The sequence below is a fragment of the Adiantum capillus-veneris genome, chromosome 2 (assembly GCF_014529385.1).
Source record: "Adiantum capillus-veneris isolate H3 chromosome 2, ASM1452938v2, whole genome shotgun sequence".
In the NCBI taxonomy this organism is placed as follows: Eukaryota; Viridiplantae; Streptophyta; class Polypodiopsida; order Polypodiales; family Pteridaceae; genus Adiantum; species Adiantum capillus-veneris.
In genome coordinates this window covers 179367703-179388690 of record NC_140932.1, presented here as the reverse complement: position 1 = coordinate 179388690, position 20988 = coordinate 179367703, and the positions used below count along the sequence as shown (strand labels likewise).

Below are 20988 nucleotides of genomic sequence, written 5' to 3'. Positions count from 1 at the left end.
TGTGAATATCCGCTTGACAGAGTAAAGGGGTGGCCACTTTATTAAAATGTGAAACCGGATGAAAACGAAACTAAAGAAAAAACCAAACTGTCGGCGAGCTCTGCAGACGACAACACCGAAGATGGTTTCACTCACAGCGGGCTCAAGAGGCCGAATTGGCAGGCGCTACTGTGACAAATAATGATTTTCAAGCCAGGGCGATCCTATTGTTGGCGGTTCTGAGCAGTTTGATGCAGGTCGACCCACGAGATTCCCCCTTTGCAAGTAGCGGTTCCCACGCCGTGTCGACTCAAGCCGAGATCGGGCGGCTCTGATACCAGATGATGGGTTGCAGCTATGGGGGGTGAAGTCGGTGAGTTGCCATGGCAAGATGCAGGTGCAATAGCACGAGAGCAAGAGGGCAAAGAGACTCGTCACAGAAGGAGAACCAACAACACACGCTATGCTTGATATTCCTTTGTAAAAATACCTTACAATATAAAGCCAAAAGAGGCTGCCATGCAAACTTGACTTGCAACGGCATGCTTATCTACATGCCATAAGGGCATGTGCCCACTGGTAGACTACCAATTAAAACTGGATCGGGCTTGAATACCCAACATGATGCCCTCACGCACATTGCATTTAGGTTTTTCATAGTAAGATTGGATTAAATTTCTATGTGTGTGTGTGTATGAGCATTATATTCGATTTGTGCTTCGATTTTCAACCCACCCTATTTTCAATTCTCTGCATTTCTTGGCATGCCACTAATAGATCTTCCTCATAAATCTCAAGTGAGCCCTCTCTTGGTCATTTTGAGCTCATTTGAGCATGCAACTCTCGGATCATCTACTGCAGTCAGGTTATTAACTAACGCAAAAGTCGGACCGGCTTAGGCGGTGACTCTATTTTTGTCTTGTTGGGATCGAGGGGTCAATTATCATGAGCTATTGTGAGCTCTTGAATGGATCTCAAAATGAGATTCAATCCAAATTGTTTGAACCCTGACAGGTCCGTAGGACAGCGGTCTCAAGCACTGCAGCCAGGGCTGAATCTGTAAATCAATCCCTAGACTCTTTTGAATGCTCCTTTCGAATCCGATGGCAAGGGGTCCCACGAGCCTCCCCCTTTGAGACCAAAGGTCTTCAACCCACCAAATGGACCCTTCCCACCATTGGCTGACCTACTTAAGTAGCTCTTCACATGAGCCAAGCATCCCTTGACACCCGAGGGCCTTGACAGGCAGTCACTCCCACGGCTCACCAGCCCTGCAACCTCGAACTAATAAAAGTTTTTTTTTTGTAAGGACACACTTCACACCAAAAAGCCTTGCTTTGTACGATCCACATCACCCACTTTTGGCCTCTTAACTACAAGGCGGTGAAGGAGAGCAAAACAATGTATGTAAATTCTATGCACCATGTTGATGTCACATATGAAATGTATGCAAACATCTATGTGATTGGACATATGCCACTTATGAGAGGATTAGACACTGCCATTGTTAAAAATGGTAAGACCTTCCTCAATGTGCACCTTGATATGTATGCCATGCCCACAAAGGCATCAGTCACCTACGACGCACCACTTATGACTAAGCCAGGAATATCACCAAAAGGAACAACCAAAATCAATAAACAACAACAACATCAAGATATGGTGAGGACAATAAAGTACAACAAATTTTTTAAGTTTGTGTGAGGGAAAATCCTCCAAGACAAACAACATAGCAACCTTATGAACATGTGTGGACTCAATTGTGTGTCACCCTCATTTGTGTTAGGGAAGCTTTGTGTGTCTACCCTTGTGTCTAGGAGACTTGTGTGCTTACACTTTTGTGCCAAGGGAGGCTTGTGTGTGTGTGTGTGTGTGTGTGTGTGTGTGTACACGCACACCTACACCCTGATGTTTGTGTGTCTACACCCTTTGTGTCTAGGGGAGACAGATTTATGTTTGAGGGGAGGCAATCTGTGTGAATGCAATACCTTTTGTGTTATGTGCAATAATACCCACAAGGGGAGGATTGTTGGGGGGAGGGCATTGTTGCCCCCTCGTGTGAAACTCCTCTCCATGTAAGCAATCCTATGTGTCAACCATGTAAGCCAAAACCATGCAAATGTGATGCAGACAAAGTAGCCTAGCTGGCAACACTTGTGACATAATCAATGATATGTTCTAATATGCCTAGCTCAAGGCTATAAAAGGAGCTTGTGTATTCACTCTATTGAAGCAATCAATCCATCTATTTTTCTTGTGTCCATTCTCTGTCCAAGCTTCTATTATCATTCTATTTAGCATGTCATTACCAAGAATGCAACTCTTGATCATCCTCCCTAATCTTTCGTGCCTAAGAATCAAAAATCCGTAATGATTTTATTAGCAGTGTGAACAATTGTACCAAACAAGTCAACCCCACCTCCTCCAATATAGTCAATCACTTCATTGATGCCCAAACAATTGTGGGTGAGAGTGAACACCCTAAGAATGATCTTTGACATCCCCATCAATTGTGCCCTTAAAAATATGGTCATAAATAGCATATATGCCCCCAGGTCATCTCTATTGGTATGTCAAGTGGTTGTGAGTGTTGGAATAGCCTCTCATGACACTGTCAAAAGATTTATAGCCATGATGGTCATGTGTTCTGAATGTATCTCGTCTTGTGGATCACTTCTATGGTGTGTATGACTTATTAGATCTCTTAGAACATGCAAACGCTATGTTGAGGTGACAAGCAAGATATGAGCTAATGAATCAACTACATAGAAATGATGCTCCTCCACTTTGTTTCATACACACACACACACACAAGGGGAGGGGGAGAGAGAGGGAGCATAATCATGCAATGATAAGGGATCAGTTTAGGAATGCAAATAAATATTTCAAACTAGCATGCCTTGATTACTTCAATGTGCCTATGGTGTGAATTTAAAAAGTGTAGTAGTAGTGTACCTTTCACCACATGCCATAGCATCTCTCCTAAAAGCTTTTCCCAAAACCTCTACAACCTAGCCATCTGATCAGAAATTGGAGTTAATTACTGTATTAAAAAGGTTGAAATTTGCAGGAAAATTCACCTTCCAGCAGGCAGTCTGCACGCTTCTAGCAGTGGTTTTTTTTGTTACGCTTATTGACCTTAGGTCTGCGACTAGGTTGGTTTTCCACGTTGACATGTAGTTCAATGCGAAAGCAACATCCAAAACCCCTCATTTAAGTAATCAAGGTAAAGAGAACAGCTGCCTAGTACACCCCTCAAACTTGACCGCACTTTGGGAGAGCAAGGCCATACCGGTGAGTTGTTGCAGTTTCTTGGCGTATATAGGAGGGAGTTAAAATTACCGGTGCTTTTGGCAGGCAGTGATTTCTTTTTGTTCATATGCAGTTTCACATAAGAACACAAGGTATCACATCATGTGAGGAATTCCCTTCAAATTGAGATTACATTAGGTTGACTTGGAGTTTACTTAAAATAAATTAGCTGAACAATCACTTTTTGATGTTAATCAACGATCGTGTACAAATCATCCTGAAAACATCTTTTAATTGGGTTAATTGATCCCACCTTACAAGGAAGTGTGAAACTGTCATGTCGGAGCATTGACAAAAAAAGAGGTAGACTGAGGTGGGTTTTAAAGGTTCAATGCCACTGAAACAGAAGGTAGCAAAATGAGCCAGCAAAGATCAGGACTCTTTGGAGACTCCTTATACTGATAGAGAAGGAACAAAAGCAAAACCATTAGAGAAGGAAGACTGTAGAGTTTTACAAAGGTGACACTAATCCGTCCTGTAGAGACCCAAGTTTGATCCAATCAAAATGCCGATAAAGATGCAGGAATTTTGATTGAATACAAAGGAGGCTTTTTAAACAGCACAGTTCAATTCTCTGCGGTTTGGAGCTGAGGAAGAAAAGATGCCAGCTCTTTCTCCTGCTTGAGCATTGTCCTTTCATAACAAGCAGCATGGGTTGCAATAACAATCAGTCTTCTACACTCTCTTCGACCACCAAGGCCTTCATACATTTGCAAGTTTCAACTCACATTCACGACATGAATCTATTACGAACTGTGCATGTTCCACCCCTCAAATCCACAACACTGAATCTAGTATGAACTGCATGCTGCCTACTACTACAAGGTGGGTCCAAACTTTTTCCAGAATCTTATGTGTATGGAAAGAAGCATACGAGCAAACCATCATGCTGTATTTGAACTCATAAAAAATTGCTCCCTGTATAGCTGCTCGTTTGTGATCAAAGACGGTATGATCCATGATCCCATTGGATGAGTTGATGAATAACTTCCACCACCTGCATTGACAAAATAATCAAAATAACCTGCTTAAGTTATCCAAGACATGGATTGTGGATTAACCTTCAACCACAGCCTGCTGGCAACGGTTTTGATAACATGAGGCCAATGATGGTTCCAGCTTTTTAAGTAACTCCTGATACTTAGCTTCTGCTTCAGCAATTACCTGAGCCTGCACATATAAGCACCAAGCCAGAGTAACATGTTCTGAGCCATTTCTACTGAGCACCTCAGCAGGCAACTCCCATCTGTGGCAGCTCTCACAAAGCGACAAAAATAATGTAGATCAAAGGTATATAAGCAAACAAAGGCTTACAGCTGACACAGAAATCCAAGCATTTCTCCCCTTACGAGTGCAGGGCTTAATGATGTGGGTCCTTTGGGAATAAAAACATACTCTAGGGGAAGACCACAGCATATACTTACGCCTAGCTTTCATGGAAAATTCCTGTGAGAATACACAAAAATAAAAAAGGAACGTCCTACCTTGCATATCACAAACCTAATGAATGAGACTGCGTACAGCAAACAACAGAAAAATAAATTCACCCATCTAAGGTAGAAATGTATTGAGAATTAAACTTAAAAGTAACAATAATATTAACAAAAAGAACCCATTGACCACATAGCTTCAGTAGGCATTGATGAAAAACTCAGATTGTTTTCATCCTCGCACAAATATGCAGACGTTCAAGAGTCATAACTTCTTAGTTGAGGCAGGCACACTGATAATTAGCATGGAAAAAGCTGAAATTCCCTAGAGAGGCTTCAATGGGCTCACCAGCATGTGGGGAGCTTTCTGAGGCCCAAAAATCCTCAGAAACATTCGAAGTATATTGAAGCTGTTGCGCAAAACATCCTCCTGTGACATGAGAGAAGCAAACAAGATGCTTCTCAGGAACTCAAACTTTGAACCTGACCAACTTCTACATCTATGTCGTGCTAATACAATCTCCTATGTAGAAATATTTGGACCAGACCTCATAGTCAAACCTGAAAACAACATAGGAACCCAGTCAGAGGCAAGCATTGTGACATTAACTTTCCTATGGCTCGTGTGAAAGTTTGCATGATCTTACAGATCATCTGAAATCTCCACAAGTAATTCTGATGCGGATAAAAACTCCATGTGTATTTCATTAACCTGCAGGCCAGACAAAAATCTTGAAAGATTGATTTCTCAAGCACCAACATAAACATTGTCTAGCAAAGATTACCGGTTTGTTTAGCATCGCATAAAGAAGAAGATTAAGGACTCGATAGTCGAATGATTTCAACTTAATTGCTTGCATTACATCCGATAGTGATATCTGGCCCACAAGAAATAGTGTTTTTCACATCTTATATCTGAGATAACAATATTATTAGGAGACCGTAGCAATTTTCCAGTGCAGTTAAGACAAATTACCAACCTCCTCTCCCATTAACAAAGAACTGCAAAGCGAATGTTCCAAATTCCAATACTGGATTCCGCTTTTCAATTCTCCTTCAACCCTGGAAAAGAGGGGAGCTGGATAACTAGCACATGGGTGATGCATATTAATGACAAGCAAAGCTGCTTCTGATAAGTAACAATTACCTGGTGGACCACAAATTTTTGCTCTTTAAGATCCCATGTAAAGGTTCAAGACACTCTTCTTCAACAACTCTTTTCAATGTGGCTTCTAAGCAATAGAAACAAAGGTAATTCACAAAGAGAGAGAGAGAGAGAGAGAGAGAGAGAGAGAGAGAGAGAGAGAGCTTTATTAACATCTAGTAGAAAGTTGGCCTAAGAGACAGAAGGGTGTACATGTGTGTGTCCTCTGGGAATCCAAAAAAAAAACAAGAAAAAAAGTACTGAAAATAAACATGCTACAAAATAAAAATGTAATGGCATGGGGGTGTGTATATGTGTGTGAAAAGCTCCGACTCCAATGATGCGAAACAATATGCACAGAGGAGTATAACCATGGTATGCAAAATACTTCCTAGCTCCATCCAATGGTCTAGCATGTCATGCATAGGTGGGTAGGGAGTAAATGTCACGAGGACGTGGCAACTGTTAACTATGTCACGGGAACTTGGCAATTGCTAACCTTAGTTGTTGGTTTCTTTCCAATGATTTTTGTTTAATTTTTGAGACCCTCTTTTTGAAGTTGCAAATGGTCGGACATTGTATGGCCAATGTAAACGGTAGTTTTCACCTGCAAACGGGAAGTTGGTTGGCACTGGAACTCGTATAGTAAAAGGATGTCTAGGCTCAGTTCAAGATCATGTAGGTCCCCCCGTCGCACTTAGCAAGTTGGTGGATACTAGGAAGTGAACTCAATGAAAGCACAGTGCCAAGGTGGGGTCACCAACGAAAAGTACCCGACAGCTGGGCTACATTGCATTTTTGGATGCGGTCCCAATGGGATAAATGGTCAGATGACCAGTGGGAGTCCAACGGAAGCATCCCCTAAAATTAGGGAACTGCTATTTTGGACCATGAAATCTGTTCGCGTTATTACCTCCGGAATGACAAAAGGAACATTTTAGAACTCTACTGCAAAGTCAACTCAGCAACCAATCGGGAGATTTTTAAGCGGCGACCCCGAAATGGGAAATTGTGTAAATGTGCCAAGTGGCGCATTTTGGTGCACTTTCCTCTTGCAACAAGAAGGGGCGCTCGATTTCTAGCTGGGAGAGCTCACAGGTTAAGAGCTATTGACTACAAGCTTTCCCTCTCATGTACAGTGTAGTACAAGACGTCATGTCCTACACACCTTACACTGCTCTCTCTCTCTCCCCTACGTGCAGTAATGTGATGCCCCTCAAGAGGGCTCTTCATTTGACTCATGTACAGTAATGTGATGCCCCTCAAGAGGGCTCTTCATTTGACTCATGTACAGTGGTGTGGTCATATACGTTTTTGCTGAGGCAAGAGCCTCTCTGAGCAAGAACAGGAGTAGCTAATTGCTGCTCCAAAAGCAGGCACCGGTGAGGGTGATAACCTCACCGTACAGGTACGTTTTCAGCGCTGATTATGTGCTGGATTTGGACTGTTTTTCATCCATACGGATGCCAGAACCATTGGGAACAGTGCCCCACTGTTAGAAGACAGTTCAGGGACTGTTTAGGGTTGAAAACAGGGCAAAAACCAGTAAATACAGCGTGCTGAATTTACTGTTTTTGGGCAGAAAACACAGGGTTTATGTCAATGGAAGTGAGTTCCAACAGGGGAATTGGTTTCGGGCTAGTTTTGGGGCTGTTATGCTACCGAACTTTTGCCAGAAAAGGTGGTATCTAGCTGGATACAGGTAAAGAATTCCCAGGACTCATCTTCGCAATTTACTCTCTTAAAGAATAAAGAAATACCGAAAGGGGCGCCAATTTTGGGGCCAACAGGTTGTCGGCGTCTGCTCGGAGCATTCTAGCTTTCGAGCCGTGTGTGTGTTTTAAGTGATAATTCCCGTTACAGGTTCCTTCTGCAAAGGTTTCTCTGTGTGTTAAAGCTTAAAGTAAAGTTTCGGGTGAAAGCCTACGATACCGCCCTACGGGCCGGCTTCATGGTTCCGTTGCCGAGACAGAATCACTCTTTCCTCAAGAAGTGAGCCTCGGTTGGTTTGGTGAAGACACAAAGTATAGGAACGCGGAAATATACTATGGCCGACAAAGGGAAAGGTATAATGGAAGAGGGTTCCTCTCCGCAGGACAGGCAGGAAATTCCTATGGTGTTTGAGGTTGGCGAGAGTTCACGGCCACCCCTGTCTGCACCTTTTCCCAATGAGAATGCTCCTCCAGTACAAGGCTTTCTGACTGGGCAACTCGAGGATGATGCGTTCAAGACTCAATTAGTTGCCGTAGGGAATGTGTTTCCGTGACTAGTGCAGAACCCAAGGTTTATGGAGTTCTTGCAAGCGCCACCAGTGCCACAACAAACAAGGCAACCTACACCGCGAACAGAGCCTGTTGAGGCTCAAGCCCAAGTATTTCATGCATCCCAACAGGATAGGGAGCACTCACATGTTGCGGAGTTAGGGGCTCCAAAATAGGTTCCTCTCGTCAATCGCGGCACAATTTTTGGGGCTGCCACATCAGTATGTACGGATGCCACCTCAACATGTGTGTGACTACCATGTCATCAAGTTCTCTCTCTCTATTGCCAGGTCGATGCCATGTCTTCACGTTGTGATATCTTGGGTAATGGTGGGGCTCTTGGATAGACGGAAAAAGAGTCGGGGGAGATGGGGTGAGTGGAAGAAATTATTGCAAGGACTCCCCCCACTCTCTTTGCCAAGTATCCGTAAGCTTCTCATTGTATACACTATAAAGAAGAGTTTTTTGGGTAATCACCTCATTTTGACTAAAATAGAAACGTTTAGTGAATTGAGGGATATATTTCATGGGATGTGTGTGTGTGTGTGTGTAACAGACTTGACACTCTAAGTCGAGAATCTACTGCGACAGCACAAATAACCACTTCAAAACAGTTTACAATTCACAATTGATTCGACATTGGCCCGACGGAGTTCCGTGCCTAGAGATATTGGCCCCAAAGACTGGCGCCCCTTTCGGTATTTCTTTTCATATTAATCTGAGTTCAAAGTACAAGAGTGCGGGCAAGCGCTCACACTCAGACTCTGCGTCCAGATGCTCTGAGTTGTGAGAGGCCTGCTCACATATTTAAAGATTACAAGGGATGCTAAAAGCAGAGCCCAAAAGCTCTTCAGAAAAAGCAACTCCTCTCACTTGCATGGTAAAAATAAAGCAGAGGGAATTTTTCTCTCTGAACCCTTGCCTAAAAATAAAGCAAAGGTTCTTTCTTTCTTGCTTTAATAAAATAAAGCAACCTTCAAAACCTCCAGCGTAAAATAAAGCAACTGTGTGACCAGCCTTGCGCAGAGAAAAAGCATCGCCCAAAACTATCGTTGGTCGTCCGTACAGGATGCCGTCCATACAGCCTACCACGTGGCACTACCTCCGTTCGGGTACAGCCAGCCACGTCAATCCCTGCTGCCAGCCACCTGTAAGGTGCAACGGAGTGAATGTTTGAACTTTGCTCAAGATGAGTGCTCCGATCTGTGCTCAAGGTTCCTTTCTATTCTTATGGAAGGGAGAGCCTTCCGTTCTTAATAAGAGAGTGCAATGGACACAAACAAAGTGAATGGACACTGTGCGTGAAAGTGTATGAAACTGAGAGATAGATAGAGAAGAGAATACGATACCACAGACATTGTAAAACCCTCCTCCGAAGGCCCCACTCTCTATGGCGAGAGCGGTCTACTATTGATTGCACAAATCTCTACAATCCTTGGACTTGCCGACAATGTCGACGGCGATGAGGACGACGACGAGACAGGATGAAATCTGAAAATGCTAATGGCTGAAATCTGCAAATCTTCTATCTGCTGAATTCTGACTCTATGTCGGTGACGATGTCGATGACGACGGTGCGACGACGACGCGCTCAAAACGCAGATGCTGAAATCTGCGTTTTCCGGCTGAAACTGTAAACTTCACGGGATCTGACCGTGCGGCGAGGATCTGCTGCGGGAAGGTGAGATCTACGAGGTCCGGGACTTCTTCTGCAAGTGCTAACTGCTGAAAACTGAAAATGCTGATGCTTGTGGGGATTCCGTCGTGAAGATCTGCAAAAACGCTTAAGTGTCTGCAGATGCAAAAACGCTAGGGCTGAAAATCTGATGTCGCCGGTTGTTCTACAAATGCAAAACGCTAGGCTGATCTGCTATGTCGTGATGACGTCGGGGCTGATCTGCTGTGCACAAAACGCCAAGGCTGATCTGATGCAAAAACGCTAGGTCCTCAGATGGCTGAAAACCTAGGGCTACTACGGGTGTTGGTCCTACTAAGAAGTTGCTTGTTGAGCAAGGTGCTCCTGCTGCCTCTTCTGCCAGAAAGTGCTAGCGCTAGGTTTCTATTTATACAAACTTAGCAAACTTGCCAATACCTACTTTCCAACAAAAGTCACTTAAAAATAATAAGTGAAAAATGTCAAATATGGAAAATGGGTCTATGCAATGTAAAAATGCTACTGATGGAATCTGACTGGAATCTGATGGTCATGCTGTGTGCAACCAGAGGATATGTATCTATTCTAAGTGTCTGGACATGCACAGTCTGCGACCAGACTCACAAAAGTGCCAGATCACTTCCTATTCTAGATTGACTTGACTGAACTGAACCCTGGTCATGCTGTAGCTTGTCCGCAGACACATAGGGTTGGATGTGTCACGTGACATCCCCTCCTTTTCAAAGTGAGGTATTGGTACCGAACTGTATGGCGTCGAGGGAGATCGCCAACAGCATCCGGAATCCTGGAAGGGACTCTTCGCCGGCCCACTCTGATGTGTGGGTCGTGCGGTACTTGAACTTCAAAAAGGTTTGCAACGCTTGCTTCTTTGGGCCGCGCCGAAAGCGACAGTCTTATGTGTCTCCTTCAATGCTTGCACTTCTTCTATGGACGTAGGTCCATCTTCTTCAAGAATCTCCAAGGCTGAAAATTCCTGAAACCGCTTTCCAACACAAAAACATGAACATACCTATTCCATGTAAAGTGACTGGAAAAACTCGTCTTTTCTAAAGGCTGTGCAGGCAATGTAGATGAACAAAGAGACGGAGTGCCAAACTGTTCACCACACATACAGAAACAATGAGATCGAATCTTTCTCTTCTGATCTAAAGCAATCAACTATGGCAAAACACAACGGAAATGCCCATACTTGGTGCTCATACTTTCATGTGCTCTTTCTAGAACTGTGTCGTGCCAAGGAAGAGACATGGAATGTGACTTCCTTGAATGCATACTTTTCAACTTTTCATGAGCAATCCGCATACATTCGTGCTCATTCATGAGTGAAACGTGTTCAACGTACAATATGTCATGCCTACGAAAAGGGATCACATAAAGACGTCGACTAAAATACAAGAAACGATCACGAATGAACACTCGTACAATGCGTGCTGACAAATCATTCGAACACATAGTACTTCTTGTAAGGGTTCTTTGGACCTAGGCTCGAGAGCCAAGATCGGTTCTTCGTGATTGATCGAATCTGCAATGAGGTTAGCTTCGCTAAAAAAAGTATCCACTAACTCATCCTTCTTGTGAACAATCACATCTTCTTCATGCAAATCGTCATGCTTGTGAGAAATCACATCTTGTCACAAAGTGATGACGTGGCGGACAACAGAAACCCTAATTTCTGCCAGAAACCCTAATTTCCAGAAATGGCAAAGGCAAAAAAAAAAAAAACTACTTTTTTTTTTTAATGATGAGCGACGCAAATTTTTCTTTTTTATCAAAAAAGAGAAGACTCTCTAAGAGAGAGAGAGAACTGATGCTTTTTATTTAAAAAAGCTTTTGGGGCTTTGCTTTTGGGCATCCCTTGTATCTTTAAATAAGTGGTAAGGGCTTCACTTCTCAGAGCATCTGGACGCAGAGTCTGAGAGTGAAACCCTAACCGCTCTCTTGTACTTTGATGATTGATTAATACAAAAAGAAATACCGAAAGCGGCGCCAGTCTTTGGGGCCAATATCTCTAGGTACGGAACTCCGCCGGGCCAGTGCAAATCTATTGTGATCTGTGAATTGTTTTGAAGTGGTTATTTGGTGCTGTCGCGGTTGATTCTTGACTTGGAGTGTCCAAGTTTGTTACAGTGGCATCAGAGCACGGCCGATTTCTCTTCTACGGGAAATCCGATCCCCGAATTTTTTTTCCGCGGCACCTATGGCTTAAGGCAATGATCAGTCGACTCCCTCTACATCTGGAGATGCGGGCAGGGATCACAACGAAGATTCCGACAGAGAGTATGGCCCGCCTTGGCCTACTTAGGCGGAGCGGCGAGAGATAGAGCATCGCCAGTTGATCAGCGATGCAACAAAGATGATGCTCAATTTTGCCAAGGACCCGAAGATGGCAAAATATATGGACCAGACCTCTTTGGAAGAGGTACAGATGGAGTGGCAGAGAACCACAACACCACTCCCGAAATCCGCTCTCAAGAAACCTTCTGCCTCCAAGAAAATATACGTAGAAGGAACTGGAGAACGTGGTTGATGCATGGATTGCTCAGCTTTTTGACGCGCAAAAGAAAGCCAAAAAGCATGGCAAAAAACAGAAGAAAAGCACTGATTTTCCAGGTTATTTGCGTCATCAGTCGACTTTTGACAAGGCAAAGAACTAGAAGAAGCGTGTTCAATTTGAAGGAGTACCCAGTTCTTCTTCTTCTTCTTCTTCTGATAGTTCTTCTAGCTCCTCGGATTCGAGCGAAGAAGACAGAAAAGGTAAAAAGCGAAGCAAGAAACAAAGCTTCGGAAAGGGTAAGAAAAAGGCAAAGAAGGCTACATCTCGCCCTGAGACTGACAGTTCTACTGAGGACTCGTCTACAGACAGCTCAGATTCCGATGACGAAAAGTTTTATGCGAACAAGAAGAATTTTTACAAAGCCAACCAGTATGACTTTCTCGAAGATAAAAGCAAGAAAGTCCGAGAGTTTAAGGAAGGTGGCCACTCGATCAAGTTTGATACTTTTCAGGGTACTCAGATGCTTCGAAGGCTTTGTCTTTTATACAGCAGTTTGACATCGCTTTCGCAGGAGGACGCTATTCAGAGCACTCCAAGATTCGAAGAGCTACCTCTTACCTTAAGGGGAATGCTCGTACTTGGTGGTCCACGCTTCTTTTAACAAGAGTGCGCCAGTTAAATGGCTGAAATTTAAGAAGCTTTTTATTTCTTCTTGGTTGACGCAAGAATATGAACGAGATGTACGAGCTGCTTGGAACCATCTTCGGATGACCAAGAAAGATACAATCAATGCTTATTGTGAAAGATTCTGGAGCTCTTTTCAACCCGCCTCTTCATTCAAGAAGATCTCGTTTGTTGGGGTATAAAGCCCAATGTGGTCGCCCAGGTAAGTGGGCGGGCCGCCAAGTATGTACACATATTCTTTTGTAAAAACCTAATAAGAACTCACTATGCTCTACACATTACAGTAGAGCGAGTTCACCATATCGTCGTGCTCTTCTTCTCGCACTCTCTCTCGCGTCGCACTTCCGCTCGTACTCCTTCAACTGGTATCAGAGCTCAGATCGAGGCTCGAGGCAGCACTGCAAGAGGCTAGAGTCACCAGCTCAGATTGGAGTGAAATTCGATAGGCAAAGACACGGCCCCAAATCTTGTGGGACAGCCCGTAGGGCTTGGTGTGCTCAGAATTTCATTCTGAGGTCATCTTCGACTACGTGGTCTCAGCGGGTGCAGATCCGACTCTGCAAATTTGGGGTTTTCGGCCTACCACTGCAGGTGCTGAGGATATCGACACTCCCAGAGTGTTGATTTGTGGCTGTCACACATCGAAGGACGACTCACAGTTCTTGGAGACGTGTCACATACGACACGGGCGCATCTACACACAGACTGCAGGCGACATCCACTAGTTCATCAGGTAGCTTGTGTTTCGTGCTTGATATTCCAGATTTCATCCTGACATTGCAGGTACTTCCACATGGGATGTATTGTCAGAGATGATGTATGTCTGTTGAGGGTTTGCTGGCTGTGAGTCACGCAGCAAACAACCGCCGCGGCGGTTACAGCATACAGTGGGAAATTTGTGGATGTATGACTTTGTGGGAAGTCTATGTACTATCAGATTTACTGCAGCCTTTGTTGAGGGTCGAGTGAGGTTTTATTGAGCTGGGGGATTCTCGAATGTTGAGATCCTTTCGGTGATACAGGTCTTGGAGCAATCCCTCGAGCACCCTTAGATAGGCAGCTAGGATGTATTGACTGTGAGTTAGACAGTTGGGATTGCATCTTTGCTTTACTGCCGTTGAGGCATTGTCGCAGTCTATGCTTACAGGACAGTGACAAGACAGTCAGAGACAGTACAGGTACAGGACAGGTTTACCCACAGCTTACAGTGTTAGAGAGACGGTGGTTTTTTGAGTTGTGTTTTGGTCTGTTTTTTAGTACACCATAACCATTTTACAAAGGAGACTCTGTCAAAATTTCTGCAGAATCTGAAGCTTTCTTGGTTCATTTGACAGGTTGATATTGGTTCAGAGATCAGTTTACAGGGGAAACTCTGCCGAATTTTTCCCAGGAAAGTAAACTACTGTGAAGCATAGCTATGGCTGGATCACAGGACACTGCTCTTTACAATATCAAGAAGCTGGATGGAACCAATTTCCCATTGTGGAAGAAGCAGATTTGGCACGTGTTGGTACAAAAGAAGCAGATAAAACCTATAAAGCTCAAGGGGATAAAACCAGAAGATATGGACGAAGATGAATGGAGCGAAATGGATGAATTGGCACGTTCTACCATTATGCTGACTTTGGCAGAAAGCGTTTACTTCAATGTAGGAGACGAGATGTCGGCTTATCAAGCATGGTTAAAGCTAAGTGATCTTTATGAGAAGCAGAGTGCAACTTCACAGGTATACTGGCTTAAGAAGCTTGTTGACTTGAAGATGAAAGAAGGGACACCTATGTCCAATCATCTGAATGAATTCAACACAATCTATAGTCAGTTGTCAGCTCAAGGTGTCAAGTTTGATGAACCTGTTAGAGCTATGTTCCTGTTGATCACATTGCCGGAAAGTTGGGACACTTTTCGCACAGCTTTGAGTAATTCTGCACCTCCAGATGGTTTGAACATAGCAGGTGTAGAAGGAAGTCTGCCTACTGAAGAAACCAATAGAAAGACAATGGACAAAGTCAAAGGAACAGCCTTAGTTGTCAGGGGAAGGACCAAAGAAAAGTACAAACGTGGAAAGAGGAATCAGTCTCGTAGCAACTCCCGCAGTGCTAAAGGCAAGAGTGACATAGAATGCTACCATTGTGGCAAGAAAGGTCACATGAAAAGAGACTGCAGAGAATGGAAAGCAGAAAAAGGCAAAGAGAAAGCTGAAGACCATGGTGAGAAGAACAAGTCCTCAGTGAAGATTCAAGAAATAAATGTGACAAACATTGTTGCAGAAGATGACAGTCTAGTGTCAGGAGACATCTACTTCTTGAAGAATACAATGGACTCAGCTCTTCTTACAGCATCTGATGGAAATGCACTGAGTGACTGGATTATAGACTCAGGGGCATCACTTCATGTGTCTCCAAACAAGGAGTGGTTTACCTCTTATGTGACCACTAAAGATCATGTTCGGCTAGGCAATGGGCAGACATGTGAGATCTTAGGTGTTGGAGATGTTCAATTGAAGTTTCAGAATGGCTCTTCTTTCACGCTGAAGAATGTGAGACATGTTCCCGCAATTACAAAGAGCTTGATCAGCACAGGTTTACTTGATGATGCTGGCTACGTCACCACTTTTGGACAGAACATGTGGAAGATATCCAAGGGTTCTATGACAATAGCACATGGAGTAAAGTCTGGAGGACTTTACATGATTTATGTATCAAATGTCTCTAAAAATGTAATCAATGTAATCGAGCAGCCGAACGTTTCTTTGTGGCATAGCCGGTTAGGCCATATGTCCAAGAAGGGAATGAAAATCTTGTCTCGTTCTGGTTATTTGCCTGGCTTTTCATTTAATGATTTTGAATTCTCTGAACATTGTCTGTATGGTAAGCAAACACAGCAGCCACATAAGCATAGAAGCAGTAGAAGAGATACACAGTTGGCACTTGTTCATAGTGATTTGTGTGGACCTATGCCTAACCTATCTCTAGGGGGAGCTTCTTACTTTATGACATTTATAGATGATTACTCGAGGAAAGTATGGGTTTACTTTCTCAAGCACAAGGATGAAGCATTTAGTGTTTTCAAAACGTTTGTGACACTTGTGGAGAATCAGAGTGGCAAGAGGCTTAAATGCTTACGCACTGACAATGGTGGAGAGTATGTTTCAAAGGCCTTTCAGGACTTTTGTGAGTCAAAAGGTATAAAACGTGAACTTACTGCTCCTTACAATCCTCCTCAAAATGGTGTTGCTGAGAGGATGAATAGGACCATACAAGAGAAGGTAAGAAGTATGTTGTCTAATGCACAACTGCCAAACGGGTTTTGGGCTGAAGCTGTATCAACAGCTGTTCATCTTGTAAATAGATCTCCTAGCAAGGTTTTGCAGAAGGATTCAGTGCCAGAGATGGTATGGTCAGGCAAAATGCCCTCATACAAGCATCTCAGAGTCTTTGGCTGTGAGGCATATACTCACGTTCCAAAGGAATTTAGGAACAAACTTGAGCCAAAGAGTAGAAAGTGCATCTTTCTAGGCTATGGTAATTCTGGTGAGATGGGGTACAGACTTTGGGATCTCGAATCCAGAAAGGTTGTCCGCAGCAATGATGTTCACTTTAATGAATCCAAATATCATTCTAAACCAGAGAGGGTTGAGGAGATTAGAAGAGTTGTCTTCCAAGAAGATGGACCTGTACGTGCAAGACAAAATGTCAGGGCTCAAGAGGAGCAAGGACAGGATAGAGTGGAACCACAGGTTGTGGCTGAGCCTGAGCCACCTATTGTGCGTAGATCTGGACGTGTCACGCGACCTCCTGATAGGTTTGTTCCATCTATGAACTATGTCATGTTGACTGATTGCAATGAGCCTTCATGTTACAAGGAAGCAGTGCAAATGAAGGACTCCGGGAATTGGCAATTGGCCATGCAGTCAGAGATGACAGCTCTGCATGAAAACAAGACATTGAAGCTAGTTAAATTACCACAGGGCAAAAAGGCCCTACCTTGTAAATGGGTTTACAGGTATAAGATCACCGCTCATGATAGTCAGCCAAAGTACAAAGCAAGGCTTGTTGCCAAGGGCTTTAAGCAAGAACAAGGCATTGACTTTGATGAAGTCTTCTCTCCGGTGGTCAAGATGACTACATTGAGATGCTTTCTTGCATTGGTTGCCATATTAGATTTGGTGTTGCACCAAATGGATGTCAAGACAGCGTTCTTGCATGGTGATTTAGATGTGGAAATTTACATGCAGCAGCCAAAAGGGATTGTTGAGAAAGGCAAGGAAGATTGGGTATGCGAGTTGTTATAGAGTCTTTATGGCTTAAAACAATCACCGAGGGCATGGTACCATAAATTCCACAAGTTTATGCTTTCTCAAGGCTACAAACGTAGTGAGTTCGATCACTGTCTATATACAAAGAAGGCTAAGGATGGTAATTGGCTGATCCTTATTTTGTATGTGGATGACATGTTGATTGCTTGCAAGCACTTGGAAGAAATTTCAGCTTTGAAGTCAAAGATGGCAAAATCGTTTGACATGAAAGACATGGGTGAAGCAAGTCATATACTTGGTATGCGCATTGAGAGAGACAGATCAAAGAAGTTGATTTGGTTATCTCAAACAGAGTATATTGACAAGGTTTTGCAACGTTTCAATATGGAGAATGGAAAGGCACTGAGTGTTCCATTGCCACCATATGTGAAACTTAGAAAACAAGATTGTCCTGTGTCTGAGGAAGAACAGGCTGAAATGGATAAGATTCCATATGCGTCTGCAGTGGGTAGTTTGATGTATGCAATGATTGCTACTGTAACCAAGTGTCCAACTGTCTGTCCTGTGAAGTGACATAGCCAGGCTACAGTGTCACTTCATAGGACAGACAGTTGGACAGTTGGTTACAGTTGGTCTGGTTCACACTGGATGGACCCTCTGGTCTGGGAGTGACATGTGGCAGGGTACCTACCGACGGTGTCTAGTGGACCTCGTGGCCAGGTCACCACATGGCTGACATTTATGGGCCGTTTGTGGCTCTTTATGGTGATACATATGAGTAGTCGTTCTAGGCCAGTGGCATTATCTTTTATGTAGTCGTCTAGAGTGAGTCTTAAACAGAGCACTGCTTCACCGTCCCTACACATCTGAGCCTCAACACCCCATTTGTACCTGTGAGTCCTGGGCTGGAGTTGAGTGTGCTGCCACGCCAGAGTCTCTACATGGTTCTTTGAGCTAGTCGAGTCCACATGTTCTGGTCCACTGTTGTGTCTCTGTTGTTATCCATTGTTTCGGTGTTTCTTTCTGTTTGAGAGAATTTCCATTCGTTTGAGTGAGATTGTCACGCACATTGCACTGAGGGGCACCCACACTGTAGAGAGCACGACACATTATCCACACTACAGGTGCTCTCATTTTGGCGATCACGGTGGGACCTCAACTGAAATCTCACTCTGTGAGGTGCAAATCTTGAAGCTTGTTAGGTTTATCTAGCTTCGCCTACCTTCGCCGACCTGGCCTTGCACTGTTCTCGTCTCGCCTAGTCCAACTGGTCTACTCCTCTCACCTGGTCCAACCTGTCCTCGTCCTTCGTCTAGACCTCCTCGACCCTGGTCTAGTCTTCCTCGTCCCGGGTCTAGTCCTCCTCGTCCTTGGTCTAGACCTCCTCGACCCTGGTCTAGTCCTCCTTGACCCTGGTCTAGTCACTTACCTTGTCTGGTCTGGTGGAGTCTAGACCTGTCAAAAGTTTTCTTGCCCCAAGCTTGGTTGGACTGGTGGTCAGTGCATGACACATACAAGGAGGTCAGTCGAGCGTCAAAGCGCACTACTGAGCCCTCTAGAGTACTATCACAGAAGACGACCGTTGACACCTTGTAGAAATCCTTCAACCTCATCACCTATACCTCCACATACCACATCATCCATTCCTTCATCAGGTTCCCCATCTTCTCGATCACATTCACTAGAAAAGCTCTCTCCTATTCTGCTACAGCAAGCTATTGAGCAACAGGCTCAGCAAGGAATCATAGAGCCACTAGCTAGTGTTTTGGCCAAGGTAAACATCAAGTTCCCTACCTTCAAAGGGCTTTCTTCAGAAGATCCGGACGACCATGCAAGAAGATTTGTATCTCTCTGTAGGGGACGTGGGCTGAACAGAGAAAATGCTTATTTGGTACTATTTTCATCCACCCTGGATGGCCTAGCAGATAAATGGTACAGCCAATTTGCAGAGAACCATTTTGCAACTTGGGCAGCCTTAAGACAGCAGTTCTGTGCAGGTTTCAGGCCGGGTAACTACCAGGAGAAGGTGCTAGATGAGTTGGCCAACCTGTTGCTCCAGCCCAAGGAGACATTTGCAAAGCTCATGACCAGAACAAAGTCCCTGGTCGCCAAGCTGCCTCAGCAACCAGGGGAATTCATGGTGAAGAAGTGGGTAGAGAAGGCTCTGCCTAAAACTTCTCAACAAAAGCTCACAGAAAGTCTTCGTCCTGAAGCCAGTCTAGAGGACTTTGTTGCTACTGCTACTAGAATAGAGGGAGCAAGAAGGCAGTTCACTGACTCTCCTCAGTTAGATACTGCCCCTGTACTCGTGGACAATCCATCATATCCTTTAACTTCTTTACACATGGAACTGGAAGCCCTAGAGTTACAGCGAGCTCTTCAAGAGGAGAGGTCCTTCTCTCTTAAACAAGAGAAGCCTCCACATCACGAAGGCATTGGAACAGATTAAGCGCGAGCTAGAAGACCTCAAGTGTCAGCAAGCGACTAAGGCTACGGTTTGGTGTAGCTCGTGTCTCTCTCCAGGGCACCCTCCACAGGAATGCCCCCTTCGGGTTTACTGCCAATGGTGTGAAAAATCTGGACATGAGGATAAGGATTATTACTACCTCAAGGGATTGCGACAATTGCTGCAAAGCCTTGGTCCTTCTCTTCAGCAAGGGCCAGCACCTGCATCCAACATGGTTTCTACCTGTGGCCATCCACACCATATGCCACCTTTGCTGACAGCCCCTCCTATGCAAGGTATGCAGAGCACTTTTCCCTCTCAGAGCTTTTATCATACCCTCACCACCTCACAGCTTCTATGCCTCCACCTCCAACTCCATGGAGCAAGGACCACCTGGTCCTTCGACTCGTCCAGTGAATCGGCCCATTTTGTGCTACAGATGCGGGGAATATGGTCATTACCAAAGCAAATGCCCTCTGCCAGAAGGGTCTCCTCCCTGCTGTCATTGCCTTGATATGAAGGATCACTACAGTAAGGATTGCCCTAAAATTCGTGCATCTACGGCTTCGAACCCAAGTCAAAGCCAGATTGAGTTTGCCTTTCCCAAACTCAATTTGATAGCAGTTAGCACTGTTTCTCAGCCGCCCCCTTCTACCCACGTGGTTACCCCTCAAAATAAGCCGCCACAGTTGGCAGAGGAGCCATCAGGCGTCCTCACCCGGGCCCAGAGAGCTGCTCTCGGTCTTAGCATTCCATCAAGTTCAACTTCCCCACACAATCTCACACCAGTGGATACCCTACCTGCAACTGTTAACAAACCATTTCCCAGTGCCATCAAAGAATCCCTTGTAGAAATCCTTCAACCTCATCACCTATACCTCCACATACCACATCACCCATTCCTTCGTCAGGTTCCCCATCTTCCCGATCACCTTCTCCAAAAAAGCTCTCTCCTATTCTGCTACAGCAAGCTATTGAGCAACAGGCTCAGCAAGGAATCATGGAGCCACTAGCTAGTGTTTTGGCCAAGGTAAACATCAAGTTCCCTACCTTCAAAGGGCTTTCTTCGGAAGATGCTGACGACCATGCCAGAAGATTTGTATCTCTCTGTAGGGGACGTGGGCTGAACAGAGAAGATGCTTATTTAGTACTATTTCCATCCAACCTGGATGGCCTAGCAGATAAATGGTACAGCCAATTTGCAGAGAACCATTTTGCAACTTAGGCAGCCTTAAGACAGCAGTTCTGTGCAGCTTTCAAGCCGGGTGACTACCAAGAGAAGGTGCTAGATGACTTGGCCAACCTGTT

General features: G+C 44.4%; 1 protein-coding gene across 4 annotated transcripts in view; it reads right to left on the bottom strand.

The window, feature by feature from the left end:
* Positions 1 to 3641: 3641 nt before the first annotated feature.
* Positions 3642 to 20988, bottom strand: part of LOC147464153 (ATP synthase subunit B) — a 153410-nt gene continuing 136063 nt past the window's right edge. The window contains exons 7-14 of one of the 4 annotated variants that reach the window (XM_086493071.1): positions 5869 to 5953; positions 5702 to 5783; positions 5507 to 5599; positions 5369 to 5433; positions 5270 to 5282; positions 5071 to 5151; positions 4353 to 4461; positions 3642 to 4288 (exon numbers count right to left, since the gene is read on the bottom strand). In XM_086493071.1, the coding sequence (XP_086349197.1) occupies positions 4176 to 4288; positions 4353 to 4461; positions 5071 to 5151; positions 5270 to 5282; positions 5369 to 5433; positions 5507 to 5599; positions 5702 to 5783; positions 5869 to 5953 (641 nt within the window). In that variant the 3' untranslated portion in view covers positions 3642 to 4175. Of the gene's footprint in view, positions 5283 to 5368; positions 5434 to 5506; positions 5600 to 5701; positions 5784 to 5868; positions 5954 to 20988 lie in introns of all 4 variants that reach the window. The other 3 variants (XR_015185618.1, XR_015185619.1, XM_086493065.1) reach the window with 3 other exon arrangements.